This window comes from Lytechinus pictus, chromosome 5, assembly GCF_037042905.1.
Source record: "Lytechinus pictus isolate F3 Inbred chromosome 5, Lp3.0, whole genome shotgun sequence".
Classification (NCBI taxonomy): domain Eukaryota; kingdom Metazoa; phylum Echinodermata; class Echinoidea; order Temnopleuroida; family Toxopneustidae; genus Lytechinus; species Lytechinus pictus.
The window spans coordinates 40,164,515-40,181,837 of NC_087249.1; the positions used below are offsets into that span (position 1 = coordinate 40,164,515).

Consider the following 17,323-nt stretch of genomic DNA (forward strand, 5'->3'; position numbering starts at 1 on the left):
GTTTATTCTACTAGAGAGCCTTAATGAATGACAAATCTTGAACTCCATATTCTATCAAAATTACTCCAAATTTTATTTGGTCCATTTTACATAAAATCACATGCAATCATAATTTCAAAACATGCATAGATGAATTAAAATTACAAAGAACATTTTGCATTCATACCTGCTTCCTTATTCATCTCGAGCCTTCAATGTCATTTCTCTTGTAACATATGGATATCAAAATATTGTAATTAAAGAAATATTTCTATAACATATGCATCATAGGTCTAGCAAGAGTTACGATCCCATTGGGCACATAGAAACAAAGTCTTCCAAATTGGTACATATTTTTCAATTATATAATGCCTAGCAGTCAATATCACATGTATGATACCAGTCTGAATTTCTTATCTAGCTGTTTTTTATAAAGAAATATACTCCACTCTGAGAGATGTGAGTTTAATTTGCTCCCAGATGGGGCAAGCAGCAGCAGTGCAGCACTATGGACAGTAAACGTAAATCCCAAATGTAGTGTATATTTCTTTATATATTAAAACCAGAAAGATAAAAACACTTGTCCCATCTATACACAACAAAAAAAGTAAGTCCCCCCTTAAACAAACATCAATAATTTCCGAACCAATGCGAGTTTTCAATATATTTTTACATGAGCGTGTAGGTAATTTTATAAGCTACCCTCTGAGTAAACGTTATGGACGTATATTACGTCATGCTTCAGTGAGCACCATCAGAAGGTAAAAATGTAACTTTTCAAAAGTCACGAGCCAAATATCATGATTTTGATTCCATTTTATTGGAACTAATTCCACATTCTCATGAAAAATAGTCAGAAGGCTTGTAAAAGGTACTTTCTAAAAGACGATACAACTTTTTTGGCTTAATTTCACGGTTGAATAAAAACAAGTCCAAATTTGCTATAATTGGATTTTTTACACATTTCTATCATTAAAAATGATAGAATATGATGACAGTTATTTTTGGGAAGAGTATCTTTAACAATATTCATCATTTCACGGTTCAATGAACATTTATTGAAAACAAAAAATACGATTTTCAAATATAGGCAAGTATTGTTTCATTTTGGTAACTGAAAATGATATTTTCTCAACTTTTTCGTTATGTTCATGACCAATTAACATGCTTCAATGATTCAAAGGCGTTTAATCAAACATTCGTGCTTGAATGAACATGTGGAATGTGATTAGCTCTTTTTTACATTATTGGAAAAAATGCAATTTGTAACTATGGATATCTGTCACAAACCTCCTTGCATAGTTCATTTGATTTGATTTTTATGAAAATCCCGATGTTTAATGCATCAGTGAGCACACAATATTAGAAAATTATGCAAATAAGAAGAAAGTTCGAGGCCTTGGCCCCACTCTTTGCCGTATTGAATGGTTGTTTTGGTGTGCGCGCCTTTTGGATAGTGTTGCTCTGAAGCCATGTGCGAAGTTTCATGAAATAACTGTTGGCAGAAGTAACAAAAACTGTCCATGAAACAAACCCTCATTTCATATTTGTTAAAATTTTGACTTCCTCTCTCATAGACTTGTGTACATTATGGGTGCATATGTTTAAGAATAAGTAACCCCTTATTCAATATGGTGGAACTTGTTTTCAAGGCTGTCTTTAGCAATGTCATTTGGCAGTAATGTTTATCAACCTTATGGGCAGAATTCTGTGCAAAAATGAAATTGATTTGTTTATTTATGGATGAGTGAGCACGCATCAAAGTGGGAAAATTTGTATTTTCAATGTCACAGACTCATTTTAAAGGACAAGTCCACCCAAACAAAAATTGATTTGAATAAAAAGAGAAAAATCCAACAAGCATAACACTGAAAATTTCATCAAAATCGGATGTAAAATAAGAAAGTCATGACATTTTAAAGTTTTGCTTAATTTCACAAAACAGTTATATGCACATCCTGGCTGGTATGCAAATGAGGAGACTATGACATCATCCACTCACTATTTCTTTTGTATTTTATTATATATGTGAAATATTCTAATTTTCTCCTCATTGTCAATTGATACGATTAATTCCTCCCTGAACATGTGGAATTAGCATTGTTTAATACTACATGTATATGGTTCAGTCAAGTTGATTCTTATTGTCAAATCTATAAAAAATGAAATATTGTATAATTCAAACAATAAAAAACAAAAGAAATAGTGAGTAATGGACATCATCGACTGACTCACCTAGTTGTGCATATCACTGTCTTGTGAAAAATAAGCGAAAATTTAAAATGTCATAACTTCCTTATTTTACATCAAATTTTGATGAAATTTTCAGCACTATGCTAGTTTGATCTTTCTCTATTTATTCAAGCCAGCATTTTTCTGGGGTGGACTTGACCTTTAAAGGGTAATAAAGTGAATATTGGGGGCAAATTTGGTTTCAAATGTGACTTAAATTGCTGTTGTTTTTATCATCCATCATTTCTATCACCACACACTTTCCGAACTTTAAACATTTTCATGGTTGAGCGAGCACATTCGAAAACATAGGAATGAATACTCTTTATACTGCATAAATGTATTATTTTCCTAACAATTTCTCATGATCAGTTTAATTTATGGACAAATCAGTAGTGGATCCAGAAATTTAAAATGGGGGAGGGGCCTATAATCGGGGGAGCCACCAACATTTTCAAATTTTAACATTAAGTTGTAGAGGATACTACCATAAACCCCTATGATGATACGTCACAATACAGGGGCCGCGGAACGTTTTTTTAAGTGGGGGGGGGGGGGACTGAGCCAAAAGTGGGGGGGGGGGCTGACTATGCAAAATATCACAATCGTATGGTCATTTTTACATCTTTGTACAATACTACATGCTTTTGGAAAAAAGTGGGGGGGGGCTGAAGCCACCCCCTCCCCCGCTTCCGCAGCCCCTGCAATACATTGTGCTCAGTCAACCATGAACATACGATATCAAAATTGTGTGTGGAGTGGCTTAATGATGGATAGTAAAACAGCATAACACTATAAAATTCACCTAAAAACAACTTTTGCCCAATTTTGTATTTGCACAAACTGAAGAACGACTCTTGTGACTTTAAAAAATGGTCATTTTAATTCAATCTTTAATTACTCATGCATTACTCAACCGATCAATCTCATTTTCCCCCAGGAGTTGCTTAATGAGTGTAGAAAACCACCTACGAAAAATCATATCTCAAAATAATTCCGTTCAAAAGTTACAGCAATTTGATTTAGGGGGACTTACTTTTTTTGTTGTGTATAGAAGTGTTTCATAATGCTGTTGTAGAGTCATGCATTTTAAAATTAAGCACAACCAGAATATGAAGTGCCAAGGTATATAAACTACACACTTTTTTTCTTGATTTTTTTTTTAGTGGGACAGTTTTATTCCTAATAATCTCATCTATTGTGTACCTAAAGCCTGTATAAGCTATTTTGGAAAGCTGGAATACATGTACATCAAATGTGAACGCAATCTAGTTTCTTTCCAAACTTGTATTGGTTTTTAAAACCTTTGATTTGTCTGTTTGGTATACTTTTTTTTTTTGCTTTCTCATAATATGAAATTAAAATTTAAACCTTAAACAAACAATGAATCAATCTATAGATGTGGGATTAGTTGTCAAATTTCTTCATTTTTTTCTTGCTCAAATTCATAAAAGTCTCTGATGCCTCCAAAGAAAACATCGCCAATCATTGCATACCTTTTTTAAGCAAACATGGGCAATTCCATAAAATATGTATGTCGACCCCATGTATGTGGGACCTTCATGAAATTATCTGTCCCTTATTTCTCGTTCTCATGACAGTCTGTAATGCTCTCAAATGACCATGATTTGGTCAGTTTATGAAGTGAAGTAAGATTTTAGAAAAATGGCGGTCGGACGCACAAAAAGGTTGCATATTTCATGGAAAAGCAAACGGTACAAGCAATCTCCATACAGTTGACAGTGATGTGACTTTGAGATTGAAAAGCGCCCTCTTGAGGTGACAAATATTGCATTATGATGGCTTCCTTTAAAAGGAAAAATTTCTAAAACATCAACAACTTTGGACAAGAAAATGAAGACAAAAACTATGCAGTTCATATTATTGATGGCTGAGAATCCAGACCAAAATAATTTGTCAGGTAAAATTGCAAAACACATCACTAAAGCATGTTTATATTTCATATTATTTATATCAATTTCTTTTTCAAACAAACATTCAGACAATGCAATAACGAACTGGAACTGTGGCATACTTTGTTGGGGAGGATTTACAAAACCTTAAGAGAGGTTTAATGAAGGATATTGTACCAAACATATAAAAAGTTAAAGATCAATATATCCCACTTTAATTGCCACTACTGGTTGAAGGGATAAAAACAATAAAAAAGATATGAATTTGTCATGGAAGAAAATTACTATAATTCATATAAATCATTTGAGAGTCAGACGGCAATTACTGTGCCCTTGCATGATAAAAATATAATGTGCTCATCTACAAGATCAGCATAAACACTATGTTGGCTGGGGTATACCCTGTTCCTTTATAGGCATAGTTCATAACACTCCTACACTGTCAACTTATCAATGGACAAGTTTATGAAAGTTCTGTTTCACAGTTGGAATACATACTAGCTGCTGTGCTTCACTTTTCAAGACTGCATGTCAAACCCTAATTTTGCAGCTACCGTGATATATGTTTGTATTTTGACTCGTGATTCATTTTCCTGATTCTCGCTTATGAGGTCGCATAAACGCGGCCTTAGAACACAATGTTTGTGCAGACATTTTTTTATTTTTGAATGGCTTAGAATTCAACACTATATGACTTTCACTCCATATCCTATGCAAGGCAAGTTGCATACAAGCAGTCAAACTTATTTGATTACATTTTCTCGATACCTCACATATCGGTCCAACACTTTAAAAAAATACAAGGCCTGGAAACAACAACTAACCACCACTCCTCCCATCCATTATGCACATTGACACTAGCTTAACAAGCCTTTATTTCTCATCTAAACAAAATGAAGGAAAATAAAAGACAAGGCATCACATCTCCAGAGCAATCAGTCACCTCTGACACCATTCAACATGGCCGTAGAAAGAACACCTAGGGCTATGAGATCTGACTGACCTGATCTTTCTTCCGCTCTTTCAAGTGAGCATCTAAGATTTCGCCAAAGACTTCCCTCCCGAGGAGTTGGTAGGCGACGGACAGCAGCATCCCGATCATGGAATGGAAGCGTTCGTGTCCGTAGCAGAAGAGGTCCAGGCCGAGCTCGTACCCCTGGCCGTAGTCGCATTCGTCGTTGGCAAACTGGACCAGGGTGATGATCTCCTGGAGGGCGTCTGAGTATCGCGCTTTCTCTGCCTCGGTCTCACTTTCAACAATCTTCTTGAGGATCTTCTTCAAGTCACCTAGATGGTATGGTCAAAGATGAAAGAAGAAGGGGAAAAAAGAGATACAATTAAAAGATACTGATGATTATTTGCACTCAGTAGGATCACTGTTAAGAAACTTCTTGAAGACCTCCAAGCTACCTAATGTATGGTCAAATATGAAAGAAGAAAAGCAAAGAAATACCATAAGAAAATGACCTTGATTACCCAGCCCCCCTCCCCCTGACCTATTTTCTAATTTTCTCCTTTTTGGGGAATTAATTTCTCTTCTATGGTGATCACCTTTTTTTTTTATTGACAATTTTTTTTTGTAAATCACTTTACCCCTACTTGTTGGTTATTCCTTCAGTTCCTTGTTTATTTGTGAGAACCCTCTATTTAAAGATTTTAGTGCTTACCTATAATTACTGATGCAAGAAAAAATATACACTGTATGCGTAGGATATCAAATTCTTCTTCTGATGTATTTTATATGTTTTGGGGGCCAAACCACAAACCATTTAGTCCTAGATTACTGCAGTAGAAAAATGAAAGTATATTCAATTGGTCTACAAGCAGTTAGTCTTATACCACATGGGCTAAACCCATTTGGTCTAGTATCAATTTGGTCCAACTGCCATTTGGTCTACACAACACTTGGGCTAATACCTATTTAGTCTAATGGCTGTTTGGTCTAATTTCCACTTTGTCAAATGAAAATTTGGTTCATAAACAGTTCATCTAACCATAAAGACTATTGTGTTAGACCAAGTGGAGATTAGACAAATTGGGTATAGCCCATTACTAGAAATTGAAGAAACATTAGGAGAGCTAGATGGAAATAAACAGTTAGTAGACAAAGTACAATTCAAACCTGGGCCCCGTCTTACAAAGAGTTGCGATTGATCCGATCAATCGCGACTATAGAAAGCCAGCAAAGTCAACATGTAAAAAGCATGTTTGTTCAAAAAATTTCTAGATATGAACGTATATCCATAAATTCATTGATTTCTTGACAATTTGGTGTGTTCTCCTTTGTTTACAAAGGACATTTTACAAATTTCCTGTAGAAAAAATTATGACACTGATGGATTTCCATAGAGTTATAATTGATTGGATCAATCATAACTCTTTGTAAGACGGGGCCCTGGTCCCCTTCTTACAAAGATTTAAGATTGATCCAATCAACCTCGACTCAATGGAATCCATCATTGTCATAATTTTATTTCCTACAGGAAATTTGCACAATGTCTTTTGTAAACAAAGAGAAGCACACCGCATTATCAAGAAAACTATGGATGAATGAATATACATCATAATATCTAGAAAATGTGTTGAACAAACATGCTTTTTAGATGATGATGTTGCTGGCTTTCCATAGTTGTGGTTGATTGAATCAATCGAACCTCTTTGTAAGACGGGGCCCAGGTGGGATGAGACCATGCAGAAAGTAGACAAAGCCTAGGTCCCATCTCACAAAGAGTTGGCAACTATGGACGGCCAGCAACCCCAGCATCTTAAATGCAAATTTGTTCAAAATATTTTCTAGATGTGATGTATATTCATACATTCAGTGTGATTCGCTATGTTTACTAAGGAGATAATGCAAATTTCCTGTAGAGAAAATTATGGTATGGATGGATTTCCAAACAACTGCAATTGATTGGATCAATCTTAAGTCTTTGTAAGAGGGGGCCCAGGTGTAGACCAATTGGCAATTTACTGAGAATACATACCATCCGTTTCTGGAAGCTCTCTGTAACCAACCCCTGTACTGTCTAAAGGTACAACGATGCCTGCCTTGTGGAATGTCTTGGTGACCACTTTCTTGTCGCGATCTTTCATCCTCTTCGTCCGAGCTTCGAGAGAGTGCTTGCATTTCTTGGCCCAGTCCGTCAAGGATTTGTCTACTTTCTTCAGGTCTCCTAACTTCTTCTTCTCTTTGGTCTGTTTGGTGAGCTTATCGATGTGTAACCTGGAAAAGAGTAAGATTAAGACTATTTTTATCACATGACTTTGAAATATGTGACTTTCACTAAAATTCATATCATTCAGCCTTGGGGAATGTCTGCAAAACATTTACAAACAAGCACAATGGAACCATTTTGCAAACACATATTTATGATGACACTGATGATGATCATTTTCCACACTATTTTTACACTCGAAATAATGTCTGAGTGATATATTTTTGAATTACACACACACAAGCCCCCCCCCCCCTTGTCCCTATTTACTTGAAAGTATTTTTACTTGAATATAAACTACCAAGATAATGAGAAATGCTGACTTGGAAAGATCCATTGACTGGGTCAGTCCAAATAAAAAGTTACTGCATAAGACCAAACATTGAATAATCACAAAAGGTTAATATTGGAGTTTATTTAACACAAACAGAGGGATAAAAATCATGAATTAAGAAGGGCACTTGAGTTTGAGGTGGGCTGGTCAGAGGGGAAGGGGGTGGGGGGACCAAAGACGACATGGAAGAAGCAAGTGGAGGAGAGTAGGAGGGTTGGGATGAGGGGGGATGCATCGAATAGAGTGAAGTGGAGATATAATTTTTACTGGTCATTCGGACCAGTAAATCTGGCTATTTCTGAAAAGTCACTGGCCCAACAGCAATTTTTACCGATCTGGGACCGTTGGACCAGTGCCAGTGTTGTGCGCTGCGAAAGAAGACATGAAAGAAGCAAGTGGTGGAGGAGAGTAGGAGGGTTGGGCTTAGGGAGGAGAATGCATCGGATAGAGTAAAGTAGAGGGAAGGGGTGAGAGTGATTTCTTCGAGTGCGAGGTGAATCCGGTCACCCCAGTAGTTTAAAACCTAGATGAATGACTTTAATTACTATACTGGTAGTACTCACTTCACAGCAGCAAAAATATTTTCTCCCTGAGGTGTGATGGTACTGTTTTCCTTTGCCGAGTTCGAAGCCATAAAAACAGGAGCTTTCTGAGGTTCATCTCTGAATAAAAAGAATAATCAATTGATATTAACAGCTGAAACAGAGAGCAAAAATACCTTTAATAGATTAATTCAAAATGCATTTCTTGAACTTAAAATGCAGTAAGATGCTAGTCTAATTTCTATCAGAGGATTAGACAACCCTTTAAAAAACACATTAAAAAAAATGGTATCAACACAAATTTTCATAATAAGAAGATAAGATAAGAACTTTGAAAAGTATTAATTACAAAATTCTTTCATTTTCCCTCAAGTAATATAATAACGCAGATGTGACAGACGATTCCATGACAATCGATCCGGCAACAATTTCTCCGCTATGAATTTCACACACTAACAGAATGACTAACTTCAACCCTGGATTTAACACTTGACCCTACCCTACAAAGCCCCCCCCCCCCCGGGGGGGGGGGGGGGCCACATACATTGACGAGTGGATACCATGCGCGACCAAAAAAACACGTAAAAAGGATGTCTTTTTCAAGATAGGGCATGTTACGTACATAACGTAATAAGGGTGTCAAAAACACTAAAATAATGAAAAAAGGGTATCTATTTTCGATAGGAAAACAACGTGTTTAGGGTCAAATTTGCGAGGGTATAAAAAATTAAGACTAAAATGTTTTATATAGGATGTACTTTTTGCCCCAAGTGTCAACACTACGTGTTTAGAGTAGGTTTGCACGAGGTGTGGGGAGGTGGCCAGGCTGTAGTAAGCCCAATGATGTATAGGTAAAGGTAAAACCGACGTCGTCCGTGGCATAACAATTTAAATATCGCTATATATACTTGTTTAGGGGTTCAATTCAGGGAATACTTGCCAAGAGTATCGTTTTGTTTCCAATACTTGTTAAGGGTAGGGTTTCACACGCCAATACTTGTTAAGGGGTGCATTTTCATAATATGAAAAATACGTGTTTAGGGTGCTTTTCGAGACCCCATGGTCGCGCATGGTATCCACTCGCCAATGGAAGTGGCCCCTCCGGGACAAAACCTAACATTAAATCCCATTGCAGTTCCCAAGCACCCCCATTTGCAGAGGGCCATTTAGTTCTTAAGCCCCTCATTTCATAACAACTTTACACATACCGGTAGTTCTTAATGGTATGGTACTATGGTTTGGGGCCGCACAATTATACCCTTTCCAAATACAAGTGCCCCCCCTCCCCGATAATGACTAAATTACCTATAGTATCCAATGTGGTGTTGTTTCTTCTCATCACCGACCAAGACTGTCTGAAACTCGGGTGGATCATAGAAGAATCTATGGTGTAATAAATAATTGGGTCTTTGACCTTTGACACATTTCAGCCTGCCAGCCATGACATCATACGGACCACCAAGAACCAAGCCAACGTCTTCCTTCAATGCCTCTGTAAGATAAAATTTTTAAATGTTTTTAGATGGTCAGGCTGAGGCAAACATCACAAAAATATATATAATTACTAATTTTTATGAGTGGTTATAACTGAAGACTAAATTCAAAAGATCACCAAACAGGGGCAGGAATCAATTACATTCGGCATAGCACAGTCATATAATTAGTTGTTTTATACATTTAAACCTGACTAAAACTTTGGTAAAGGTTCAATCATACATCATCTAATATTCAAATCAATTTTAGTGGCGATCAGAACTCTTTTAAGCCAATGATTCTTTGTTAAACTTTACATGTGATTTCTTTTTAAATATCCAGTGCTCTTTCTTCACAATGTTTTATTGTTTGAAGGGCCTTTCGAGCAGCAATTTTCCAAATTTAGTGATTGGATATCAGAAAAATGAAAGAAAAAATGGTTTGTTTGTTTATCTTCAAAGATAAGTATGAGACTTTCTTGTGTATCATCTCTATTGCCATTTAACAAATAATTACACAATTATGGTATAAGTGAAGAAAATAGTTTTTACTGACTTTATGGTACATGACTTGAGATCTTTTCATCTGGTACATTTCATTAGCATGTTAAGAATAATTCCTTTTATTACAAAATTAATGCCACACTTGAATGATTCAGAAAAAAACGACTAAAATCAATTTACCAAAAAAATCAATGATTTGTGTATTGTGACAATAGATAAGGCCAGTGAGGGTACATGAACTCTTGAAGTTTAAGTGAACAATTTTCAAATATATACAGGTGGTCATTATAAAAGCAGGTTATCACATCGGCCGGTACAGAATATTGTTGAAATATTTCCCTCACTGCTGATCAAATTTGAGAAGTAAAATTCCCCTGACTTGATAATAATAATAAGAAATAAACACAACATCAAAAGAAAGTCACCCCTAACCCCTAAAGAACCCATCAAATCCTCCAATATAAAAACCCCCATAATTTGTGTTCATGTTGTGCTCTCACAGCCATTAACTCACTGATGTCACTCACTTTTTGAGAATCTGCTCTCTAACAACCCTGGCTATATATCCCAGGCTTAATTTCAAATTAGTTATACTGGAAGATTTGATGGGGTTCTTTTGGGGGAAACTTACTTTTGATGTTGTGTAGAGTTTGTTCATATTCAAATATAAGATATGATTTTTATGATCAACTTACCAGAAGGTTTAGCATTATTGATGCTCTTACAGTAATCCCAGAAATCAAAGAAATCTGGTGGCATCTCAACTTTGAACTTTAACCTCAGTTCCTCTTTGATGTCAATATTTGGAGGAGTACTAGGTATTTCATCAGCATCTAAGAAATGAATGAAAGTTGCATCAAATTAAAAAAAAGTGATATTACAATATTCTTTTTTCTAGGCCTACATGCAATTTATCTCTCTTTTTTGTATGTTGATTGCTTAATAATACTCTACAGGGAATGTGAAATGACAAAAAATATCAATCAGTTCAGACATCTTACACATCTTGTATCTAAATGCACACCAATCAAACCTATAATGACACTTAATATCATTCATTAAAAAAAATATAAGTTGTTTAATGGAGCTATATACCATACTGAATAAGAAATAAACAATTGGTTTAATTCTGCACCCCTCCTAGTTTATGAATGACCAACTTCTTGTCCATTTTCTTAATAAGACAAATATACATGTACATGTAGTAGATCTCATTATCATTTGATGAAATTAATTCAATTCAATTCAATTCATTTATTTCACTCGATAAAAATAACATATATACAGGTAAATAAGAAATACATGACAAGAACAAAACAAAGTAACAAAAAATGATAATACAGTAAATAGTGTACGAAACAGGCTTTGAGTGTGGACTGGCATTAAAGATCTGTTGGATCTTAGAAGTTCCAGCCCAGTAAAGAAAGAAAAACAAGGGATACAACCTCTGATGCTGTTTCTTTGTTTATCAGGGTCTTAATTGCAAAACAATTTGCAATAAAATGTAACTTGATTCTCAAGAAATCATAAGCATGCATTATGAGACTGTAATTGAATACAAGGCCAATATTAAACTTTTTCATGAGTAGCTACCTGAAAGTGATATATGTGATACCTATCCCCTTGTCTATTTTACAGCTAATCTTCATGAAGATTCTTCTAATTAATTCTAAATTCATTTCATATTTGTTTCAAAACATACCTCTTGGAGAAATACCTGCGCCCTGCAGCCCCTTCCCCACCTAGCCAGGAGGCTCATAGAGAGTAAAAATCATTCACTTAATAAACGTAAGAGTAAACTATCGTTAGTGAATGATTTTTACTCTCTAGTCTATAGGAGCCTCCTGGCCTGCCTATCCAGGATCCTTGCCCCCATCCTATAGTGATGCAGTTACCTTCATTTTCAAGAGGACATGTTTCTTGTAAATCTTCTTGAATTTCTTCAGTTTCGAGATCTTGTACTTCAGTTTCGCTAGAATTTTGATCCTGATCCTGCTTTTCAGAACCTGTCAACTTTTGACGTTTGGAGGGTTGACTTGCCAAATCCTGATCCTGTAACATTAAAATTGAAAAGAATACAAGATTTGTCATGATTTATCATTTGATTCACAATAGAGCAAGCAAAATTGCAAATGACAAGAATTTGGACAGTGAATTAGCATCATAGGCATAGTGACGTACACCTGGTGACGTAAGAAAATTAGCTCAAAGGCAAATTTTATAAACTCGACATCACTACACCATCATTACCTCGGGCGAAGTTCGTGCAGGCTCCACTCCACTTCACTACCGCTACACTACGCTCCACCTACCCGAACTTTGGGACGGTGAACTCGATCGGATATTCCGAGTGACGAAGGTGGGATCAAAAACTGGTTTATTGTAAAAATTAAAGAAAAAAAAAAAAAAATAGAAAGAAAAATAGCTTAATTTCTTACTCTTTACCCTTATTTCACTCCGTGTCCATCCTCCGGTTATCCTCAAAATTTGTGATTTTGGGCCAGTATCAAATTCCTCACACGTATTATTCACGGCCGATTTCAAAACATTGCATGCAACGAACGTAGAGGGCAGAAAAGCCAGAAACACACATCAGTGTTGCTATTAGGAAGGTCCACTCGATACGCGCATACAATGTTTTGAAATCGGCCGTGAATAATACATGTGAGGAATTTGATTATGGCCCAGAATCACCAATTTTGAGGATAACCGGAGGATGGACACGGAGTGAAATAAGGGTGAAGAGTAAGAAATTAAGCTCTTTTTCTTTCTCGTTATATTTTTTTTCTTTAATTTTTACAATAAACCAGTTTTTGATCCCACCTTTGTCACTTGGAATATCCGATTGAGTTCACCGTCCCGAAGTTCGGGTAGGTGGAGCGTAGTGTGGCGGTAGTGAAGTGGAGCTTGCACAAACTTCGCCCGAGGTACACCATCATCAGACTATCCACACTGTGCAGACCTGTCCTGACATTTTAAGCAAACCTGAAACCAATTTAAAAAAATATATAAATATTCAATGATGAATATTTGACGGAATAAAGCCATATATGTATTTCCACTTCCCCATCATATATGTTCGATATTAGGCCAGGGCTAGATATATTATTCTGAACCTTCTCCATGTTTTTATTTTCAATTTTTAGTGGGGGGTGCATATGGAACTCTTAGTCTCTTACCAATATGTAACTTATTGATGTTCATCTTAATTTTTAATCTTAATCGAAATCAAATGTTATCTTTCTTACCGATTCATCATCTTCATTCGTGTCATTTGCATTTGTTTTCCTTCCTGGATGATTAAATTTCTTGAGATGTTCCTCACTCTTCCTGTAGCATTTTGTCCCATATTTGCAGTCATGATTCGACGCCATGTTCTAAAGATAAGCTGTAAACTCGTCTTCGATTTCGTTTTAGGTCTACATAGAACCTAGATAAATCTAGATAGTATCAGAGGCTAAAGACAATTGAGTCTAATTTCCTTCTAACATTTTGCATTTGCATTGCATTTGGTTGATTTCACGTTGTTTACAAGTGTGCGGCGCGCGCAATATTCATACTATAGGAACGTTTGAAGGATTACGTAGTAATCTAATTTTACACTGTTCATTATTTATTGATTTCAACCACAAAAAAATAATTACTGGATATTTCGAATACTATAATATTACAATCGAAATGTCTTTTTGTTAAAAATATATAAATACAAATGAAGAATACTACCAAAGGACGTGCAAAAACATATCACAAAGTCTTGGAAAAGGTCGCAAGATCTTTATGGTCACCTGATCAAATCCCAGATCGAATGACGTCAGAGTTGCTTGGTTTCTGACAACAGTTTATCGAGGATCCGGAAAAAAGGAGTAAATCTTCATCAAATTCTTGTATAGTCACGCAACATGGTTCGTATTTTAATTGGTTTCATGTGAATTTTACACGTTAGTAGATTTAGGATTGTGATAGTAATGAAAGTAGGACTACTGCTTGTTCTGATTTTTTTAACGTGCATATCGGCCATGGCATTGGCATTGCATTGCCGAATTGCATCGCGATGCGATGTGAACTTAATTAATTGGCATTATACCGTGGCCTGGCATTGCATGCAGAGAGCCGAGTGTGAATAATGCTGAGTGAGAGAGGAGGGGTTGACCAGGCGCGGATGGGGGGGGGGGGGGGTGATCACAAAAGTCAAAATTGCAACAAATGACAATGTCAAAGAGAGAGAAAGAAGAAAAGAGACTTACTCTCAGAGAAAAAAGAGAAGAATTTCAGAATCAGAGAGTGTTTTACTTAGCCAATAATAGGGTGTCTGGAGAAAAAAATTATTTTTCTTATTTCAAGAAAATATCACGTTTTCTTTGTGAATTTGAAGAGAAATGACCTTCAGACTGACAGAAATGTAAAATTTTTGAAAAAAATCCAATTATTGGCTGCAAAAAAGAAGAATGAAATTAGGTAAATTTTCAGCATTTCTCTGCCATAGACTGTGTAGTTAAGAAATGGACACACACAAATCCAAATTTTTAGCTTCCGAGAGCTGTTATAAATTTATTATTAATGCCAAAAACTTGTCCATAAAGAGTCCAATAGGATTTTTTATGCTCTATCTGATGGTATGATTTTTATAAAGATTTGGAAACCAGATCACAATGAAAAATTGCGACAAAATGAAAAAAATTGTGCAAAACAGAAATTTCATTTTCCCATAGAAAACGCATGGAGAAATGGCAATCTCAACACACACAAAAATAAGGGTTTGCAATTTATCTCTAAATCCTTATTTAAAATGATCATATAAACTTGTCCTTACTGTCAAAAGAAGCCCCTGAATTTTCTCTTTCCATACATGCCAAACACAAGTTAATAATCAATTCAGATCACATTTTTCTAGTAGCCTGAACTTCCCCGAAAAAATATGCCATATTTTCCCCTAAATTAGCCTGTTTTATGCTGACACTTTTCAGTGTGGCTTCAGACACCCTACCAATAATGCCATGCCATGGTATTACTATAGTAAGCTTGTAACCGATTTTGCAATCGGCAACCGATTCCATTCGATTTCACCACAATCGGCAATCACTTGCCGATCTTCGATCATGCCCCTTGAAGGAAAAAAATCGAAAATAAAAAATCGGCGTAGATCTGGTTACAGTGCGTGATCGCTCAGAACATATTTCAAGATTGTTTTTGAGGTGCTAGCTATTTAGAGGTCGCATTATTCAGGGAGAAAGACGCGGTATTATCTATGGCGATGTTTAAGAGGATAGATATCTTCTCTTCCAACTCATGGTGATAGCGGATGCCGCCGTGAACTTTGAAAGGTCGTATTACCGACGGAGCTCACTGCGTTACTCTCTTACATCGTTTATGATTATATACATTTTATTTTCAACCTCGTGGTGATAGCGGATGCCGCCGTGAACTTTGAAAGGTCGTATTACCGACGGAGCTCACTGCGCTACTCTCATACCCCCTTTATAATGATATAAATATTCTCTTCAACCTCGTGGTGATAGCGGACCCCGCCATAAACTTTTAAAGACTGTACTATTGACGGAGCTTATTGAGTTACTCTCTTACATCGTTTATGATGATATACATTTTATTTTCAACCTCGTGGTGATAGCGGATGCTGCCGTGAACTTTGAAAGGTCGTATTACCGACGGAGCTCATTGTGTTACTCTCTTACATCGTTTATGATGATATTCATTTTATTTTCAACCTCGTGGTGATAGCGGAAGCCGCCGTGAACTTTGAAAGGTCGTATTACCGACGGAGCTCACTGCGCTACTCTCTTACCCCCTTTATAATGATATAAATCTTCTCTTCAACCTCGTGGTGATAGCGGACCCCGCCATAAACTTTTAAAGACTGTACTATTGACGGAGCTTATTGCGTTGCTCTCTTACATCGTTTATGATGATATTCATTTTATTTTCAACCTCGTGGTGATAGCGGAAGCCACCGTGAACTTTGAAAGGTCGTATTACCGACGGAGCTCACTGCGCTACTCTCTTACCCCCTTTATAATGATATAGATATTCTCTTCAACCTCGTGGTGATAGCGGACCCCGCCATAAACTTTTAAAGACTGTACTATTGACGGAGCTTATTGCGTTGCTCTCTTACATCGTTTATGATGATATTCATTTTATTTTCAACCTCGTGGTGATAGCGGAAGCCGCCGTGAACTTTGAAAGGTCGTATTACCGACGGAGCTCACTGCGCTACTCTCTTACCCCCTTTATAATGATATAAATATTCTCTTCAACCTCGTGGTGATAGCGGACCCCGCCATAAACTTTTAAAGACTGTACTATTGACGGAGCTTATTGAGTTACTCTCTTACATCGTTTATGATGATATACATTTTATTTTCAACCTCGTGGTGATAGCGGATGCCGCCGTGAACTTTGAAAGGTCGTATTACCGACGGAGCTCACTGCGCTACTCTCTTACCCCCTTTATGATGATAGACATCTTCTCTTCAACCTCGTGGTGATAGCGGACCCCGCCGTGAACTTCAAATTGATTTGAAAACGCTAGCTACCCAAAACATTTTAATAACATATTTCAAATCATCGTGCGTGCTTGCGTCTTTTACTTCATTTTAATTGCACTTGCGACTTTAAGATGATGCGTCGTAAGAGATCATTCCAATAATTCTAAATCGCTAGCACCTAAAAATACTTCTAAAAGATGTCCCGCCGATCGTTCATTAACCTGTGATCTATGAGAAATATTTTCATTTTATTTTCCTTTGCGCCTTTGCTCGGAAGATGCGTCTTTCGTTTATCTTTCTAATAACAATCACTCGGTTTATTTTAAAGCAATAACACCTCAAAACCCCTGGCTTTAAAACATGTTCCAAACGATCGCGCATGTTGGCGACTTCCATTCCAATGCATTCGTCTTTGTGACTTTGTCAGGAAGATGCGCGCGACCGCGAAACACATTTTGATGTATTCCTTTGTTTTTAAACATCGCCGATTCGATTTTCGATTCGATTTCGATTTTAGAAGCTTAACTGCCGATCCGATTTTCGATCTGATTTTTGATCCGATTTACAACATTATACTATAGTATAGTAGGCCTACCCCCTTTACCTTTAGTAAACTTCAACATGTTCAA

At 36.4% G+C, this 17,323-nt stretch overlaps 2 protein-coding genes across 3 annotated transcripts in view; one reads left to right on the forward strand and one right to left on the reverse strand.

The window, feature by feature from the left end:
• Nucleotides 1-49: 49 nt before the first annotated feature.
• LOC129261999 (histone PARylation factor 1-like) lies at nt 50-13,998 on the reverse strand. Its single transcript, XM_064100384.1, has 7 exons — nt 13,440-13,998; nt 12,087-12,243; nt 10,887-11,024; nt 9,521-9,707; nt 8,237-8,335; nt 7,109-7,347; nt 50-5,411 (listed from the first exon to the last, which is right to left on the reverse strand). Exons 1-7 carry the CDS (start codon nt 13,563-13,565, stop codon nt 5,110-5,112), a joined length of 1,248 nt encoding a protein of 415 aa, XP_063956454.1. The 5' UTR covers nt 13,566-13,998; the 3' UTR covers nt 50-5,109.
• Nucleotides 13,977-17,323, forward strand: part of LOC129261998 (kinesin-2b-like) — a 29,786-nt gene continuing 26,439 nt past the window's right edge. For both annotated transcript variants that reach the window (XR_010293765.1, XM_054900024.2), the window contains exon 1: nt 13,977-14,093. Coding sequence is in view for 1 of the 2 variants with exons in the window: in XM_054900024.2 (XP_054755999.1) it covers nt 14,091-14,093 (3 nt within the window). In the remaining variant the exon portion in view is untranslated. The remainder of the gene's footprint in view (nt 14,094-17,323) is intronic.

What these genes read in the sequence shown, in the direction of transcription:
- LOC129261999 (XM_064100384.1), bottom strand. Translation starts at nt 13,565, where the DNA reads ATGGCGTCGAATCATGACTGCAAATATGGGACAAAATGCTACAGGAAG. An exon ending in AATATTTTTGCTGCTGTGAA is followed by an intron (nt 7,348 to 8,236) that starts GTGAGTACTACC and finishes ACTCTTTTCCAG; the next exon opens with GTTACACATCGATAAGCTCA. An exon ending in AGAGCTTCCAGAAACGGATG is followed by an intron (nt 5,412 to 7,108) that starts GTATGTATTCTC and finishes CATACCATCTAG; the next exon opens with GTGACTTGAAGAAGATCCTC.